Source organism: Indicator indicator, chromosome 22 (assembly GCF_027791375.1).
Source record: "Indicator indicator isolate 239-I01 chromosome 22, UM_Iind_1.1, whole genome shotgun sequence".
In the NCBI taxonomy this organism is placed as follows: Eukaryota; Metazoa; Chordata; class Aves; order Piciformes; family Indicatoridae; genus Indicator; species Indicator indicator.
This window is the reverse complement of record NC_072031.1, coordinates 6,282,936-6,302,141: the sequence shown is the minus strand read 5'-3', so window position 1 is coordinate 6,302,141 and position 19,206 is coordinate 6,282,936. Positions and strand designations below refer to the sequence as shown.

At 40.8% G+C, this 19,206-nt stretch overlaps 1 protein-coding gene across 1 annotated transcript in view; it reads left to right on the top strand.

Moving 5' to 3' along the window:
• Positions 1-405: 405 nt before the first annotated feature.
• Positions 406-19,206, top strand: part of IFT140 (intraflagellar transport 140) — a 61,382-nt gene continuing 42,581 nt past the window's right edge. Inside the window, exons 1-17 of the mRNA XM_054390828.1 lie at positions 406-552; positions 1,764-1,985; positions 2,214-2,335; positions 2,965-3,107; positions 4,825-5,000; positions 6,159-6,250; positions 7,925-8,031; positions 8,857-9,005; positions 9,285-9,488; positions 9,850-9,922; positions 10,433-10,524; positions 11,406-11,533; positions 12,023-12,140; positions 12,604-12,731; positions 15,204-15,351; positions 17,000-17,131; positions 18,968-19,164. Coding sequence (XP_054246803.1) covers positions 406-552; positions 1,764-1,985; positions 2,214-2,335; positions 2,965-3,107; positions 4,825-5,000; positions 6,159-6,250; positions 7,925-8,031; positions 8,857-9,005; positions 9,285-9,488; positions 9,850-9,922; positions 10,433-10,524; positions 11,406-11,533; positions 12,023-12,140; positions 12,604-12,731; positions 15,204-15,351; positions 17,000-17,131; positions 18,968-19,164 — 2,378 coding nt within the window. The remainder of the gene's footprint in view (positions 553-1,763; positions 1,986-2,213; positions 2,336-2,964; positions 3,108-4,824; positions 5,001-6,158; positions 6,251-7,924; positions 8,032-8,856; positions 9,006-9,284; positions 9,489-9,849; positions 9,923-10,432; positions 10,525-11,405; positions 11,534-12,022; positions 12,141-12,603; positions 12,732-15,203; positions 15,352-16,999; positions 17,132-18,967; positions 19,165-19,206) is intronic.

Below are 19,206 nucleotides of genomic sequence, written 5' to 3'. Positions count from 1 at the left end.
TTCCACACTAAACAGGCCCAGGTCTCTTAGCCTTTCCTCATCAAACAGATGTTCAAGTCACTTCATCATCATTGTAGCCTCTGTTGGATGCTATAATATAGCCCTATCTCTCTTGAACTGGGGAGCCCAGAACTGGACACAGTAATCCAAATATAGTCTCAAAAAGGCTGAGTAGAGGGGGAAAATAACCTTCCTTGACCTGCTGGCTACACTCTTCTGAATGCACCCCAGAAGGCCATTTGCCTTCTTGGCCAGCAGGGCACATGGCAGTCCCTTGGACAACTTGTTATATACATGTAGTGCCTGTCTTTTCTGTATAGTGTCTAATGTGCCATATACATAAGCAAAGCTACTGAAGTGTTTGTTCTCCCTCCACAGATTTGGAGTCTGACAGCTGCAGTCGTTATGGCTGTGTACGTAGATCACTGGACAGAAGCTCCTCAGTTGGTTGCCTCCCCTTCCCATATAGCGTGGCATCCACTTCATCCACTCCTGGCAGTTGGTTCCATCACCACATCATCTGGGGGCCGTGTGGATATCTACCTGGAACAGGTCAACAGTCAGCAATTAATCCAACAAAAGGAACTTGATACCATTTTACTGATTTGAAACTTCACTTTTTTATTTATATATTTGCAGCCTTGCTTAGGCTCCCTCTCTCTGGCTTTTAATTACTGTCCATGTCCCATAGCATCTGGGATGTCAGATTCATCAGCTACTGATTACATGCATTTTATGAAAAGGTCTTCATAACTTTAAATTCATCTTTCCATTGAAATTTAATTTTTACAGCCTTGAAGTCCTGTTTGTGATGGTTACTGATTTGCTTTTTGTTTTTTGTATTAAGAGAATTTCAAGCTTATAAACAAAATGGACACCACCACTCTTAAAAAAACAAAACCAACTCTAAGTGAATAAAACGTACTAAGAAATGTAAATTAAAAAAATCATTCCTCTACCTTGAGACTGAAATGATTTGCTAGACTCAGCTTGTTCCATCTTAGTGGGTTGTTTCCTAGCAGAGTTTCTGCCTGTGGATGGATATTTCCTTTGCATGCTCTGAAATTCACACAAGAGGCTTGTGTAGGACTTGGCTTTGCATAATTCTCAGGAAAAATTGTGCTGCTGAGGGAAATGATAATACAGCTAGCTAGCAGCAGGGACACTGGCAAGGTTGAAGTCTATTAATCTAAGCAGCCTATAAAATACCTGCTTTTCAAAGTGTATGATGAAAAATTGTCATCCAAACCTTGGAAATGAAAGAATGAATACATAGAGAGGGTAAATGTTTTACAAACTGTGTACAAAGGAAGGTCTACCTTTAGGAGCTGTTTGAGCATTAGGTTATTCTGTGTCCTCTGTGAGGGCCCTTAGTCTTTTTCAAGAGTTGGGGTTTTTTTTGCCTTGAAATGTGCTTGAAGCCTTCTTATCCTTCCTACAGGAGTGATAGCTTTGATAGCCAGTGAGAGCTGCTCGTGTGTGCTGCGAGTGAAGAGCAGCCTGGAAGAGCAGAACAAGGCAGTAACTTTACACTGCCGTCTTTTCATCAGCAGCTTCCAAGTGGATGTGCTGCATGTTGTAGCATGTTTTTATGTCTGTGAAGTACCTTAAAGAGAATTTGTGTGGCTGCTTCATATCTCTTGCAGGAAGCTCTATTGCTTGCCAGTCCCTTGTCACAGAAAAATATCTTGTTGATTTGGAATTCAGTCTGAAGCTTTAGCTGCATCCTTTCCCTGAGGATTGCACTTTGTTTCCATTTGCAGGGAGAACATGTGTCAGATACTCACATTGAGAGAAGCTTTCATGTCACATCACTTTCCTGGCACCCTTCCAGACCCATCCTTGCGGCAGGCTGGGAGACAGGAGAAGTTGTGATACTTAACAAACAAGACAAGGAGCTGCACACCGTACCACTGAATCACAATGCCAAAATTACAGTCCTGGACTGGAGTACAAATGGTACCTGCCTCGTATCTGGTGATAGGGTGAGTAGTTGGAATGCCAAACATGTGGAATGTGGTGTTGCAAGCCTTCTGATGGGAAGGGATAGTTGTGGGGGAGATAGATTTTCTTGCTTTAGGTACAAATGAAAAGTGTTGGGGCGTCCCTCAGAATTGAGTTTGCAACTGGGTTTTCTGGGTACAGGATGAGATATCTAGACCAGGAGGGAAGGGATGTCAGAGTGCAGAGAGTGAACTATTTCCTTTTTCTAGCATGGTGTCCTGGTTCTCTGGAGAATGGACCAGCGAGGCAGAGTGCAAGGTCCTGCCCTGCTGAAGCAGGAGTTTGGAAAAGGTCTCTCTCACTGTGTCTTTCGACCACCCCCTCCTGGAGAGTAAGTATTGGGCCCTGGCACAGCACTGGCAAACCAGGGCTTTCTTTTGTTCCACACAGAAAATCCAACTTGCAGACAAGCCTTTTAGAAACAGATATAAAGAAGTTCTTCTCCTAACTGTCCTTTACGTCCATGTTCTTCTCCCACTCCAGTAGCTGGCTATTTGTGTCCTGTGTGCAGCAATGGTACTTTTCCATTTGTTTGTACTCTTCTCTCTGTTGCTGTTGACTCTTCTCTGAATTCTTCTAATTAACATTGATTTTTGAAAAGCAAAAAGCATGCTGAAAACACAATTGCCCATTAAATTATTGCCAAGAAAAATTAAATTAAAAGTCAGTTCTTAAGCATTATTTCTTTCCTCTCTAAGTGAGAACTGGGGAACAGCCACTTCAATTTCACATCTCTGTAAAAATAATAATAATGTTTATGGGAAAAATGTGAAACAATGCAAATGAAGACTGGGATTAAAGTTTTGCTTTGTGTCTTTTTGAGTTTGTTCTTTCTCAATCATCATGTGAAATGTCTTTATTCTCTTTTTATAATGTGTTTGAATAACTACTCACCCATTCTTTGAGATGGAAAGTGCTCCCTTAGATTCGGAATTAGAAATCAAGTGTCTTTGTTTTCAGGGACTTTGTACAGCTGGCAAAAGCAGCTGTGAGTGGTGATGAGAAGGCCTTGGATATGTTTAACTGGAGAAAAGCTGGAACAGGAGCACCTGTGAAAGTGGGACTCCAGGAAGGTCTCTCGTTCTTTATCACTTTGGCAGATGGTAAGAGATGAACCACTTTTCCAGGCTGGTAGAAATCTGTTTCCTTAATGCTTCAAAATAGCTCAGTGCACAATTGTCCTGATTCCATATATCCAACATCTAGAGTATATCCATACACCCATCATATTCGTATATCCAACAGGATAGAACATTTATAGGCGTTGAAGAATGTTTGGTAAGAAGAAATTAATAAAATGATTAAAATCTTCAGGGTGAGTCTTCTCCAAGGGGACACCACAGGTATTACATTACTCAGGTTCCTTAACGGCTGAGTGTAAGGAGTTATTTCTAACACTAAATTAAGAAGTTGGCAGCATTTGGTGCAAAGCTTCAGAATAATGCATTGGTTGTAGTTGTTTGGGGTTTTTTTGTTGTTGCTTTGTTTGGGTTTTTTTTCTAGATATAAGCAATGCTGCTAGAACATACCTTTGAAAATAAATTATTAATTTATTTTCCCACTTTTTTCTCACTCTTTGAAATGATGCTTTGGCCTAAGGAAGCAAAAAAAAAAAATCTGAATCTGTTTTGTTTGTTTTCTTTCATGTCATTTGTCTTTTCTTTTATTGTTCTGGGTACTGGTTTGCTCTGAGCTCATTTTCTTCCTAGCCCTGTTTCGACGCCTTCTGTCTCTCTAACCTGCTATCTCTTTGGACTGAAGGCAGAATGTGGGTGACAGGTATTATACTGAGTGTGTTTCTGCTAGGTGATTCGAGTGTGTAATCCTCAGGTGTTAACTGCTCCAAAACCCACCTAAGCTATGCTAGTTCTGCAGCTCCATTACAGTTTGATTCAGTTTACACTCTCCAGAATGAAATCCCTGATCTACACCAGTATAATGCAGGAGTGACACTGTTCAGCTCTAGAACAGTGAGCTGCACCTTCATTTGTTTTTTGAATTTCAAGCCTCTTGACTAGATATAAACCATTTAAATGGAAAAAAGAGCACTTAAACGTGCAAGGGAAGAATCTGTGAGTAGCTGTGCCTGGCCCTCAGAGCAGCTGTTGTGGTGGTGCACAGCTCCATCTAGGGCCAGGAGCTGTCTCCTGCAGGCGGTTGTCCACATCTTGTTTCTTGGGCCTCCTTCAGACTTCACAAATTCAGATTGCATCGGGTTGGAAGGGACCCTCCAAGGTCATCTTGTCCATCCATTGCAACCATTGCCCACTGTCCTATCACCAGATACCCTTCCCAGTCCCTCCCCAGCCTTTCTGTAGGCCCCCTTCAGATACTGAAATGCAGCTGTAAGTCTCTCTGAAGCCTTCTGTCTTCCAGGCTGAGCAGCCCCAACTCCCCCAGCCTGTCCCTGTAGCAGATGTGCTCCACCCTCTGATCATCTTTGTGCCTCCTCCAGATGCACACAATCTCCTCATCCCCCAGCCTGGATTGCTACTGAGGGTTACCCTGACCTAGGTGCAGGACCTTGGACTTTGCCTTACTGAACCTCATGAGATTCTCCTCAGCCCACTTCTCCAGGCTGTTCAGGTCCTTCAGTCTAGGTTGATTTGGGCATATCTATTTTGGACCTAGTTCTTAATCTAGTTAGTGATCTGTCAGAGCTGCACAATCATTTAATGTTTTCATAAGGCTTAAATATGAACTGTAATTTAAAGTTTGAATTCTCAGCCCGAACTTGTTTCATAAAAATGAATGAGGAACTTGAGGAATGTTTTATTTAACTGTGAACTAAAATCTGTACCTTGATTGTATGTACTACAGGTTCTGTGCATTACGTGAATGAGAAAGGGAAGACAAGGCATGTGCTGTCCACAGACAGTCAGGTCCAAAAGCTTCTGTTCATGGAGAAAAGAGATGTTTTAGTTGTGATAACAGAGACTCTGCAGTTGTCTCTGCATGCAGTTACCCTTGAGGGAGAGGCAGAAGAGCTCATGAAGGTAAGAGTCAGAATACAGAGTGAAGTTTCAGTGTTTAGAAGTATTTGTTAGTTTTTTTGATTATTACTTGTTTTGCTTACAAATGAATTGACTCTCATATTTGTTTCTCAGCTAATGCCTTGGTGAGTAAATGCAGAGTGGTGTGTTACTGAGCTTGGAAAGATGGCTTTCATCTTGCCTTGTTTTTTTTCTTATTTTCTGTCATTGTGACCCAGTGCTAATCCTTTTACACTTCATTTACCTTGCCTTACTGAATTAGAGAAGAATTTAAAATTCCAGTATAACGAAATACTTGTTATATTGTTTTGTGGATAAACAGTTGATAACCCCCATCCTTGATTTTTGTTATCATTGGTCCCTCAGAGCTGTTTTGTCTTTCAGATTAGTAGGAGCATTACCTGCTCTTAGTGATAGTGTCTTTGCCTGCAAATCTGAGAGCTGGTTTAGTTCTCACGTTCTGAAAGTGCTCCTCAGCTGCAAAGGCTAGAAAGCTTTTAAGAAATAGCCATCTGTGAGTCACAGAATCACAAATAACAAGGTGACCCAGAAGTTATTACATAGGGACAAAACCCAAACTGGCCTCATCCAGAAGTTATAATTAGCTGGGTTAACTAAAATAATATACTCTTGGAGAATACTGCTTGGACAGTGGAACCCAAATCTTTGCCTTCCTGAGGTACTCTTTCTTTCTAAGATAGAAGAAGACTGAGCAGGAGTGTCCAGGAGTGCTCTGTGCAACCTGATCTAGTGTGAGGTGTCCCTGTCTGTGACAGGGGGGTTGGAACTAGGTGATCCTTGAGGTCCCTTCCAACCCTGACAATTCTGATTACTTTTGACTAGAGCAAGATTTGGTATTTCACATTTTAAAGCAATCTATCCTAAGAGAAGGCCTAGTATATGAGGAAAAAACTCTGCTTCTTACCTACTTAATTAGCCCACTACAAGGTTTCTTTTGTTGAATTTATACATCATCCACTTCATGCATTCGGTGGGGATCACTGTCTGAGAGAAACTATTGGTCTGTATGAAATGACAAACAGGTCTAGTTATTCTTATATTTCAACTTTGTAGCCAACCTAGGCAATTCAGATGCTTAACTGTTTTTCTGTGTGTTCCTCCTACCTGCTGTAAATGAATTCCTTTACTTCTGGTTCACAGGTGAAGTTGAGTGGGAAGATAGGTCACTCTGCAGACATCATTTTAATAGACCATAGCCTTGTCGTTACAGCACTAGGTGAGGCAGTCCTCAGGTAAGGATCCTGTTTTAAAGCTGTTCTGGCTGCCCATGGGAGAAGTGTTAGCTGAAAGGTTTATGGTCTGCAATGCACTGAATATTTCACTGACCTGGAGTTTTTAAACCAATAATGAAAAAACTCCCCAAGTTTTCTGATTTTTATTTCTCAAAATAGATAATGAATCAAAAAGTCTGTTTCCTTACAGACAGAAATGAATTCTTTGTTTCTATATAGCTATGTTATATTTTGTCAGGCAGTGCTACCCAAACCTGCTGGTTTGAGTGCTGTTACTAGTTTCTTCTGAAAATACATTTGGCATTTTTACTTGAAATAGCCACTTTGCTGTTCTTTCTGTTGTTGCCCGATTCTTAGGATAGTCCTGGCATCAGCAATAGGAAAACAAAAAGTGCTTGCTTTTCAGGATGTTTCCCTGTTACTATAATACAAGACAATTATTTTGCTTACTTCTACCCCTACTTCTTTAAATCAAGTCTGTTACTTTGCCACACTGCTGTGTTACCATGCTCTGTGTGATGGTTTGAAACTGTCTTTTTAATTTTTCCTTGCAAAGTTCAGAACAGAGAAAGTGAAAGAGTGTAAATAAGTCACTATTGAATGTAAGAAAGCAAAATACTGATTGTTCTAAACACTTCCATTGGATAGAGAGAAATGTTTAAGAACTATTACCCAAAACAAAGTAGGCATTCTGCACATTCTGCGTTCTGCAGTGGGGGCAGCTGCTGGGCTGTCTGGCTGCTGTTTCTTCTTCTTCTCTTCTGGCTGAAGATAACACACTGACCTTGGCAGCTAAGTTAACAACTTTCTGCTTAACTAACTCTGCTTCTCTGTTCAGGGGGGTCTGGGGGGAAGCTCCTGGGAGAGAGAGGCCCCTTTGGGAGGGTCCCCTTGGGGGGAAGCAAAGGGACATCGTTGTGCTTTTCTGTTGATTGTATATATTTGTAAATGTTGTGAATTTTGTATATTTGTACATATTCATTGCATTTCATCATAGATTGTAGACTCTGCTTGTAAATACAGCCTTCATTTGCTTCCAGACTGAGCTAGCCTGGTTATTGTCGGTGGGGGGGGAATTTCAGCTCACACCGACACACTCTGTAGTTTTTACCTTTTTGCATCTTTTTTCCCCTGTCTTTCATATGACTTGCTCTACCTGTTTAACTTTTTTGGGGGGGGGGTGGAGGTGTTCCATTAATGTTCCATTGCCATCAGTAGCTCACTTTCTTGAGAAGATCAAAGAGAAGCAATCAAGAAGGCATATGATTGATGAAAATATCTTGATCTAGAAAACACATCTGGAATCCAAAAGTCTACTGGTTAACCAAGAAACATTCTTAAATCAGAGGAGGAAGTATAAGAAGGGAGGAGGACAATTGCCACTAGAGCTCACCTCCTTTTTTTAACTCAAAGCTGGGTTGCCTTCTGACTGCTTTGTTCATCAGAGAGTATCAAAAACATGCTGCAGATTAAAAAGTCAAAGGAAAAGGAAAGAGATGATTAAGAAATTCACATTCCAGAGGCAGCTGCTGGGAATTTAATTTAAAAATATTTGAGTGATCTAGACATTATGGAAATAGCAAATTAATACCATGTACAGTATCCTATTGACTGTGTTTAGCAAGACATGTGGAAGGCAAAGCATTGTTAACACTCTTGTTTTGTGTGCCTTAGGTTCTGGGATTTGGAGCGAGATGAGAACTATGTGCTCTCTCCAGATGTGCAGTTTGGCTTTGAGGCAGGAGAATGCATTAATTGTGTTTCGTACTGCAGTGCTAGAGGTGAGAAATAACACAGCAGCTGTGAGCTCTGGGTCTTAAACCTTGTCACACCTCAGCCTTCAGTATCCTGTAGACATTTGAGTGTACTTGTCTTGTTACTGAGGGTTTCAGTAACAGCATGTGATGTAGAAGTTCCAATCAGGAGTGTACTTCTGAGGTGCACTGAGACCAGGCTCGCCACACTTGGTCTCAATGTGGAGTTGTCTTGTTGCACACAACCTGGATTCTCTTTGATGGCACTGAACTGATACAAGTACTCCTGGAGTACACCTAATGCACTGCAGTACGTTAGAGTCTACCAGCTCACACCAGAGCTAATGCAAAATAGAACTAATCAAGTGCATACACTGTGGACATCGGGTTCTTAGAACTGATGTTTTCTACAGAGCTACTTCTGTGTGTGCAGTGCCTTAGTGCAAGGAGGTTCAGCTCAATCCATGACAGTGTGTCACCTTGTTTGCCAGTGTAGGTACAGCTAGAGTCTGCTAGAACACCTCTCAGTGGTGACTTGGTTATGGTGACTACAAAACCAGCTATTCAAAAATAAATGGTTAAAATGAAATCCTTGTCTGATAAATTTAAAAGATGGCTTCATCTGGTAGCTTAGTAAATGGGCCTTGCCACCTGAAACTTTTGCCACTTTTCTTCCCCCAAAAAGTGTCTTCAGTTCAGGACTAGAATGCTGGTTTGCAGGAAGGCAAAGAAATGGATGCTGCTAGGTAAAGGCTTCTCAGTACTTTAGAACCAGAGCTAGATTTTGAGCTTTGTGGGTTTGTTTTTCTGAAGTTTAAGATACGAAGTGCCTAAAAGGTTTGTGAATGGCAGGTCTTCTAGCAGCTGGTACCAACAAAGGGAGAATAGCTATGTGGAGGAAAGCAGCAGGATCCGATCAGAGTGTACGGGTGTTGGAAGGCAAGGAGAAGTGGAAGCTCCAGGCACCTACAGAGCTTGAAGGAAATGTCACTCAGATAAAGGTAAGACCCGAAAGCGTCTTCTTACATGTTGGTAGGACTTCACAAACATCAGAAGAGGAGATGGTCTTTATGAAACAGGTGACTGTGGTCACTATTATGGAGAAGCCCTAGTCTTTGACTGTAGTTGTTTTTAGATAGTAGGGCCCTGCATGTGTATAAAAATGTTTATTCTGTTCTCCCTCTTGTCATCTGTCCTGGGACATTGCTGGGACTGTTTCAGCTCAGATGAAATTGTGGGGTTTTTTGTTGTTTGTTTTTTGTTCTTCCCGTTGTGTACAGTGGGGCTCCCGAAAAAACCTGCTGGCAGTGAACAACATCAGCTCTGTGGTGATCCTCAGCGAGCAGGCCATGTTGTCTCACTTTCATCAGCAAGTGGCTGTGGTACAGGTGTCTCCCAGCCTGTTCAATGTGACCACCTTCAGCACAGGAACCACGCACAGCCTCCAGGTTGATGTGAAAGTTAACGGAGTCTTCGCTACTAAGGTTAGTTGGGGGGGGCTTAGTTGATTTGCTTCATCGTTAGGTGCAGGGAGACCAAACTGAATGTCTTTAATATAAACCTTCTTTGATACTCAATTTATTGTATAATGAACATTTTGTTGCGATGCTGTGGTGGAGCTGATTTTCAGAACGCACAGACTCTGTAACTCTCTGGGTGCTGGCCAGGGAACTTCTGAGCTACCAGAAGCTTTTCAAGGCAATATGCAGAGGAACTAGTGAACAGTGGCTCTTATGTGGAAGATCTTGCTGTGTTTAGTGCATGAATTCCTGCATGATTCCAAAAGAATCTGAAGGGTACCTATATTCTTTTGCTTTTTTGTTGTTGTTGTTGTTGTTGGATTAGGATGCTGTGGTATTCTGGAATGGGAAGCAAGTTACTGTCTTTGAACATTCAGGAGATACCTTCCTAAGTACAGGTAGGACTTAGAACACTGAGTGGGGTTGCAGTGGTTCTCCTCCTTCAAAATTAACACCTGCTCTTCATTCATGATGGATGAATGGCACTTTGGGATGTTGTTTAATGGCCATGGTGGTCTCAGGTTGATGGATGGTCTTGATGGCCTTAGAGGTCTTTTCCAACCCAAACAGTTCTATGATTCTGTGATAACTGACAGACCATAATCACAAGTGCAAAGTGGAAAATATTCTCATTTTGCAGAACATAAAGATTAAGATATAAAAATCAGAAACAGAACTCAAATCCCAGCTCCTACATCTGTGCTTTATTCACTAAATATGTTTTGCTAGGTTTTCAAAGAATCATGAAATGCTAAGGGATTGGTGTAAGATAGTGGAAATGGATTGGTTTGAGTCAGAATTCCTTTGTTGCTGGGTTTTTTTGGTGGTGGTGGTATTTTGCTTGGTTGGGTTTTTTCACCTTTTAAAACCTGTTTATTGTAGTGATAGCTTTCTTGTGATTGTTCCAGGCTCTTTTCTTTGTGACTCTCCAGTTCTCTCCATGCACGGAGAAAATCTATACACAGTTGAGCCATATCGGGTCCAGGTCCGTACCTGGCAGGTAAGGGCTGATGAAATCATGAAGCAATGAATATGTCTTACTGATTTCAAAGATTGATGTTAACAGCTTAAGTGGATGTTCTATAAATCTATTGTCTGCCTTTGTCATAGAAAAAAAAACATTTTGAGTATTTCAGCAGGAATACCTTTGACTTTAAATGCTGGTGCGCTGTGACTAGTAAGTGTTTGTGAAAGGAAACAGGATTCTGTAAGAGGTTGAATATGTATCTTATTGGCAGGAAAATGAACATACTGATAATTCTTGCAAGATAATGAAAAATATCCCCTGTGCATTCTGTATTCCTGCAAAATCTTATCCTTAAACTTTGTAGCCTTTGTTAGTCCACAAGAACCAAAAAGAAAAATTTGATTGTAAGCGTTCTAGGATACATGATTTATTTAAGAAATAAATACTATGTAGTCAAGAACAGGTGAGATTTCTCACAATAAGGGCTGATGATTTAACATATATATATATATATTTTGCCACTGTAAAGGAATCATAAAATCAAAGAATTGTTTGGGTTGGAAAAGCCCTCCAGGATCATTGAGTCCAGCCATCAGCCCAGCACCACCATGACCATTCAACCATATCCCAAAGTGCCATAGGCACGCATTCCTAGCACAATTTCAGGCCATTTCTTCTCCTGATACTAGGGAAAAGAAACCAACCCCAACCTGGCTCCAACCTCCTTTCAGGGAGTTGTAGTGAGCAGTGAGGTATCCCCTCAGCCTCTTCTTCTCCAGACTAAACACTCCCAGTTGCTGGTGATGATTTGTCTAACAGAAGTTCAGCCATTAGTTACTTAACTTGGTGACAAAATAAATCCCTTCTAGTTGAACTCTGAACATACAAAGTGGGAGCTCCATGTTTCTTCTCAGGGCACAGTGAAGCAGCTGCTGGTGTTCTCTGAAGCAGAGGGCAATCCTTGCCTCTTGGACGTCTGTGGAAATTTCCTGGCTGTGGGAACAGATTTGGCTCACTTCAAGATCTTTGATCTCTCTCGCAGGTATTAAGAAGCCTTTTAGAAACATCTGTTTATAACTGAGGGCATATTTTTTGGGGTTAGATCTTGATCTATTTATGATCTGAAGTGATAGCTCCTGTGAATCTTGAGACTGCACAGGCAGCCTGTGTGAGCTGATGGCCTATCCCTAAGGCAAGGGAAGGGACATGGAATTGTTAGATAAATCATGGGGCAAATAACAGTTTTTAAAAGAGGATATTGTGGGGGATATTTGTGTGCATTTGAATGTGACTGAAGAATTTATGGAAGGTCAAGACAAGGATGTCACATGTTTCTGCTGGTGACTTGAACAACAGCTTCATCTCAGAGTTGAAATAAAGAAAGGAAAATGCTAGGTCACATTTGGGGCAGTAGTGCCATAGAAATGGATTGTTTATAAAAGTCTTAGCCACAGTTTGAAAAAAGTTTTTTTTTGCTGATAGGTATTGCCAATTGCTTGCCACCATGTGATTTAAGTTTATTCCTTTTCAGAGAGGCAAAAGTGCACTGCAACAGCAGGAATTTCTCTGAGCTGTTCCCTGGCCTCGGAGGCATTGCGTCAGTCAAGTGCAATGCTAACGGCAATAAAGTCAGCATCCTTGTCAGCAAGGTGAGGCACAGCCTTTGCTTACTGCCCTGTGACCTGACCACCATTTCATAGGTTTGGTGTAGGTAAAGAAACTTACTCAAGACACAAGATTCACTTCTCAGAAATAAACCTCCATGTTCTGTGCGGTGTATTGGGTCTTGAACTGTCATTGTCAAGCACGTATCTAAACACTCAAATTAAGCTATGTTAAGGTTTTGTACGTTTTGTGAGAGGAGCCACCAAAAATGAGGCAATATTTTTGTTAGAAAAGCTACTTGGTAGCACTTCAAATAAATCAAAGGCTTGCTTTGTAGCCTGTAAATCAAAAACTTGCTAGAGCAGAAAAACAGCAAAAGATGTTTCTTCTGAAGAATGCACTTGTGTGATTACCAGTGTATAGAACTGAGTGCATCAGATGAGATGAAGACACCTTTCTTCCTTTTTGGCTGTGTGCTTCAGCAATTTTTATTTTCCCTTCTTGTAGGCTGATGGGAACCTTGATTCTAAGATCTGTTTCTATGATGTTGAAATGGACAAAGCTACGCTCTTTGATTTCAAGGCTGACCAGGGAAATGGCAGAGAGAAACTTTCTTCTGGACAATGCATTGACAAGTAAGAAGCTTTGATTTCAAGGACTTGTGGATTTAGTATAGGAATCTGCCCTATGCAGACAAGCAAGACCTTGACAGTGGCATTCCTCTGCCTTTGTGTAGGAGCTTGTATCAATCTAATTTTACTTCTAAAGGATTAATTAAAACTGGTGCATTGTATATACAGCAGCCTGCATCCCTTTTCTAATATGTGAACTAGGAAGTGTCAAATGAAGGTGTCAGAGAGCAAGCTCAGAATAAACAGGTAGAAGCAGTTCTTCAGGCAACACAGAGCTGAGCTAAGAATCTCCTTGCCAAAGGAAGTTAGAGATGATAAAGGTTCACAAAGGTATTGGACAAATTCCTAGAAGAGAAATGCAGTGAGAGTTACAAGATATGTGGAAGCCATCTCTGTCTCATGAGGAGGTAACCAAGAGGAGGACTGGGTGTTAAGGGAGGATATGTGTGGAGGTATTATGTGACTGGAATCAGGATTCAGATCTTAAAATAAAGGAAAATCTTGGAAAGCTACTCTTACATATGGATTTACAGGATAGGAACTGAAAAGAGGACATTTGGAAGCTACTCCTACAAAAAAAAAATTGGTTTTCAGGTCCAGTACAGGATGTTTTTGTATGGATAAAACCAAATGACATGGCTGGTTAGAGCTGACAGCTTTGTATTCAAACAAACTCTTCTGCAGTGAGTACAGTAGAAATGCCAGTAGCAAGGCAGCAAAAGCACTGAACTAGGAATTCTGAATGGAAGTGCAGTGGAATGTTATAGGACCAGTTCCCATCTGGTTTTACAATAATTTTTCTGACTGTCTGTCTTGAGACAAAACAGCATGATAGGAGAAGGTGGTTTGCTTTTATAGCAGCTATCTGCTACAGGCAAAAAATTACTTACTCTCATTGCCAGTGAAAGCCAGGAAGAACTTCCAAGCACATCAGACGTTAAGGACAGTGCAAATTTGGGGCTTTATGCCTTGATCAGTTATGTAAACAGCATAATGAGCAGTGAGGAAGTTGTTTTCAAGTGTAATATGTTGTGTAGCCCAACAGAGGCCCCCAGAAGCTGGTAATGCTCTCTCACTGATGTGTAAGTGCTGGATGGGTGGGTGGTGAAGCCATTTATCTGTGATTCAGTTTAGAGTTCCTCAAAGTTGGAATGAGTAAACTCACCAAAAAAAAAAAAAATAATAATTTACACTTCTTCCCCTTCTCTCTCCTCCTGAGGCAGCATCTAAACAGTCCCAATTTTTTTTGCATAAACACTTTTTCCAGGCTGTGAGTAATTTAGCTTGCATTCAGTGGCATGAGTAGGATTCTGTGTAGTTCTGCATCCCTTTGAGCCTCTCCCTTAGTATGCCTTCCCACCCTACTCCAATTCTCCCCACCTTCAGTGGTGACAGCAAATGAGAAAAGGATTCTAATGATATCTTTAGTTTCCTAAAAAAAACAAAACAAAACCAAACCTCAAAAAACCAAAGACATCTATTTATATTCAGTATTTTTTTCAAAAGAATCCTAAGCCTAAAGCAGTCTAATTCTATATGTCTGGAGTCTTAACTTGCCTGGCACTGAAGCATCCAAATGCCTGAAAGAATCAGGGAGCTGTTTCATACTTGAACTGCTTTCCCAGGCTGCAAGGCCTGTGCTGAATGTGTGTTGCACAGGGCCTTGGGCTTCCACATTCACAGCATAGTTCCAGTAGAGTACTGAGGAACAGGAAGGAGCTGTGGCATACCTAGAGCCTGCAGTCCTCCATACTGCAGCACTCCTCATCCCCAGCACTGAGACATTCAGCAGTTCAAAGCATCAGTCATGCTGCATGTCCAGGTCTGCTGAACTCTCAGCAGAGAGAGATCTATTTCCTGAAATTGTAAATTAATTCCTTATGTTATTTCCCCAAATAGTTGGTTGGGATTTCCTGTGATTGCTGCTTATCTCAATTGCAATGTGAGACACGTGCTAGAACCTATCTTTACTGCTTATTTAAAGGTACATCACTGTACTCAACTATCTTTATCCTGGCAGAGCTGGCAATAACACCTTGGGGCAGGTTGTAAAGCCCACAAGAAGGTAGAGCTGAGGTAGTCCTCACGTGACAATTCCTATCCTGGTAGCATGTGCCGAGGTCAATCATATGAAGGCTGTTCCAGTATTTCTGGGTTAATCTCATCATCTCAGAAGAGGCAGAATGTGGATAAGTATTTGTTTGTTGTGGCAGCACCAGCTTTATTTCTACTGGAATGCTTTTATCTCCTATAGCCATGGTTAGTGTATAGAGAGCGAAGTGAAAGTGGCATTGCCATGTGTGTGGTGGCAGGAGGTAGGAAGGTGTGTGTGGTTGATGTTACAATGCAGAGGTGCTGGCATAGAGAACTCAGCATCTGAAAATCATCCCTGAGGTTTTGTTTGCACTCATGCACTGGATAGGCTGGGATTATTTTGTCTCCCTTTCTACAGCTTTTTTTCCTCTCTTTTGGTAGGTCTGTTGTGGAGTATCCAGAGTTGCACAGTCACATCCCTACTTGCCATTTCTGGGATGAGACTGAACCAAGGCTTTTTGTATGTGAAGCAGTTCTTGAAAAAGGCCTACAAGCTCCAGATGAGAAGAGAAACCAGCCTGAGGGCACAGTATGGTCTCTTTTTTTTTTTTTTCATTTGTTTTACCTTGCTTTACATGGGGTTCTCTAACCAAGTAATAAATCATTGGTCCTTCGTTAAGGATATGGGAGTAGGTAGTATGCATTGCCTTGTATGAAAATGAGGAGTGAAATGATATTTCTGGTGTATGTGGCTTGAGATAATCACTGCCTTAACTTTCTATTTAAGCCCTAGCTTGAATACAATGACAAAGAAAAAGAGGAGTTTTCTTTATCTGTGCTAGAATTTCAAGGAGCATCATAATGCAGGCTCCTCTCTGGACAATGGTTTTCCAGGAGCTGTTAATGGGTGAATTCATAACACAGAGGTTTGCTACTTACTCATTAAAAATTATGTAATGCAGATTTTCTGTCTTGAGTCCACTTTTAGCAGCAAGAATTAACTTGATAGAATAATAGGGAACCTAGCATTCAGATGAAGAGTGAAGTATACTCTTGCCCCCACTTCATAGCATCTGCTTTGCTGGACAGATACTGTACCTCTTGATAGTACTCCACAAACTCTCTTTTGCTTTTTCTTTTTTTAACATTAGAAAAAATATTTTATTTTGCTAAGATCAGTAAAAGATTTTTCTGCAAACTAACAATTCTTCCCCACTTCCCACACACTAATGTGCTTGTAGCAGCCCTTCCCATTTTGTCTGAACAGAACTGCCTGCCCTTCATAAATATTCCATTGATTTGAAGTTTACCAATTTGGGTATGATTCTAGTAAAGGCTCTTCCAATTAGAGATAGGAAGCTCTTTGTTTCTTCTGTTGGTTGAAATGACTTTGGGATAATCATAGGATAATCAAGGTAGGAAGGAGGAATGGATTAGGGATATCTCAGAAGACCTTGCTAGGGTCTTCTAGCAAAGAAAACCAAAGAACACTTCAACCTCATACTCTGAATGTAAACAAAAATATTTGGCTTCTACATAAAGCTGAAAAATAAAAAGATATAAAAGGGGAGCAACTTACTTTTTGGCCCTTATTCAACACGTTTAACTGTGTGCTTATCCTTTAAGACATGAGAGGTCTGGTTAACTTGAGTTGGAAATAAATGCTTCATTTTGGCTTGGAGACTCCACAGCCTCTCTGGCCAGCATGCCCCAGGGCTCTGTCACCCTTACAATGAAATTATAAGAGAAACAATATAGTAATTAAAAAGAAAACAATTGGGAGTATTTTTTCCACCTGAGTCAGATCTGTCCCAGGTACTTCTCTCTGTATGGTTGGTGATGTTGGCTGCTGAGAGGCAGAGGTGGAGCCCCCTTTGCAGTAGGAACACAGCCTGCAACATTGGATGGGTTGTTGGCTACTTACTTGTGGTGGTATATTTGTACATATCCATTGCATTTCATTATATTGTAGTTTTGCCTGTAAATACAGCTTCATTTGCTTCCAAACTGAGTTAGCCTGGTTATTGTCAGTGTGGGAGGGGAATTTCAGCCCCCCACACCACAACATTACTGTAGGGAGGAAGCGTGCTGCTCTGCCCTCTCCAGCAGCTGTGTGAGTGTCTGTGTCATGTTATTTTCAAGAGAAGGTTCTGCCAAATGAATATGGAAAATAAAAACAAAATGAAAGAAGGATATTGCAGCATAAAACCAAAACAATGCTTTACTTCCTTTTCCAGGTGGATGTTTGGATTATATCATTCTTCAATACTGAAGAGCATGGCCTTTTGCTTCAGGACAGCTTTCCATTGCCTTCATCCTACCAGATTCTTCTGGGTGTAGAGGTACCACACTTTTACTTTGCAAAAAAGGTGAGGAAATGTTTTACAATTCCTTCTCATCCCATAAGTTCAGACTTTTTACCATGTAGGGATCTAATTTAACCAAACTGAGTCTTGAGTAAGTAGAGCAACTGCATCACATGTAGAGATGACATAAAGATAATTTGAATGTGGGTGTACTTGGCAGGATTGTGGAAGAAGTACTGAAATGACTTTTCATGGGCATTGCAAACTGGATGTGACATACAAGCACAGGCTACAGAGTAATATGAGGGATGCAACTAAAAAAGGATGTGAGAAAGATCCTTTTTCTACTTTCTGTGGTTATCATGCCTTATTACAAGTAATGAGGGGGTGTGTGTCAACTTTATGAAGAGGGGGACATTTCCTCTTAGCTTCAACAGAAGCAGCCTGTTTCCTTGTTGGAATGAAGCTTAATCCCCACAGAGAGCAGGAGTTCTCATCTTGCTGTATCAAGCAAGTGCCTGTGTGCTACAAATACCAAGCTTTACCTTCTTAAACTTGAATAGGTATCCAAAATTGTTGGCAGCTTAGGTAAAGAATTCTTTCATCCTGGAGGAAATGAAGGCTGTTAACACTTCCCCTTGCCCCCCATCATGTCTCATGCTGTTTTACTTTGATGTCATGTCTCTTTCTATTCTTTTTGCTTTTAAATTCTGTATGGATTCTTGCTGCCATTAGTTGTTTTTTCGGAGGGGATGTGTCTATGCACCTGTAAGTATCTGCATTATTTTGTTTCCCTTCCTTCATTCTCTCCTTTTCTATCATCTGTTTTCATTTTCTCCCCTTGGCAGGTTACTCTGTCTTAGCCTCTAGATACTTATTACATAAAAATTCACTTTGAGAACATGGTTTAGTATAGGAACAGACTCTGCCTTGAATATAGCAAATCAAGCTGGTACAAGTCTGTTTAGACCAGATTCATTCCAGGATTTCTGCTTATTCATTAGAATGTCTTCTCTGCCCTGGGTCCATAAATTCCCCAAACTGTTTTCAAAAGCATTTGCACTTGAGATTTTTGTCTCTTTATTGTGTCAAATAGAATAATAGATATCATAGTAATTTTTTAATTGGTTTCTATAGCTTTAATATTGAATTACCTCATTTTACTATACAATAAGGATATATGAAATTTGGTGTCCTTCATGACTCATGATCACTGTTTGGCTTGTGCAAGTTTCCTTGTTATACTCTAGACAGATCATTTTTTCTTGATGGTTGACTTTATTCTTTTTCTGAATAATGGTTAAATTACTTGGAACTGCCTTTCAGGGACTGGTGAAAGTATCACTGAAGCTCCAGTAGCTCCAGAACCACCAATTGTATGGGGAAGAGTTTCAGTCTGAGCTTTACTATTCATAAGCTTGATGAAGAATTGGGTCTATGCAGTTAACTTTCAGAACAGCAGACTCCTTTTTGAGAAGAGGCTAACCATAGTGAAATGTGTATCTGAAATCTTCAGAAGTCTGGGGACTTACACTAATAGTTGCTTTTACAGTCAAAATTATAATAACATATATTTTACTTGTAATTATTACTGGCTTATATTGTTTATAACTCTAGTCAATGGAGGCTGCCTCTCCTGTTGGATTTTAGTGATCTCCAGACCATCACTGATGTCCTCTGGTTGTTGGTTACGATACGCTGACCTCTTCTGTGACATTTCAGGCTTTGTGGTATTTTCTAGAAAGTTCTGAAACTTTGCAGCTGTTGTCACTGTTGATCATGCATGGTCCTGCAGAAGTAGAAAACTTGGGCTGTAGTGGAAATAATGTAATTAAGGACACATAGGAAGGAGCAAGTTTCACCCTACGTGTTAGCTAAATGGTAACATTCTCATTTTAGCTGGGAGAAGCTGAGAAAGGACAAGAAGAGTCTGGCTCAATAAAGGTCTCTCAGATGGTTGCAAGAAGACCCATGAGAGATTTTGTTGGATTGGGAGACTGTGATAAGACTACCCGGGATGCCATGCTGAACTTCAGCTTCTACCTGACTGCTGGGGACATGGATGAGGCCTTCAAATCCATCAAGCTGATAAAAAGGTATCAAATGTATTTGCATGGATTTTGTCATGGGTACAGTTT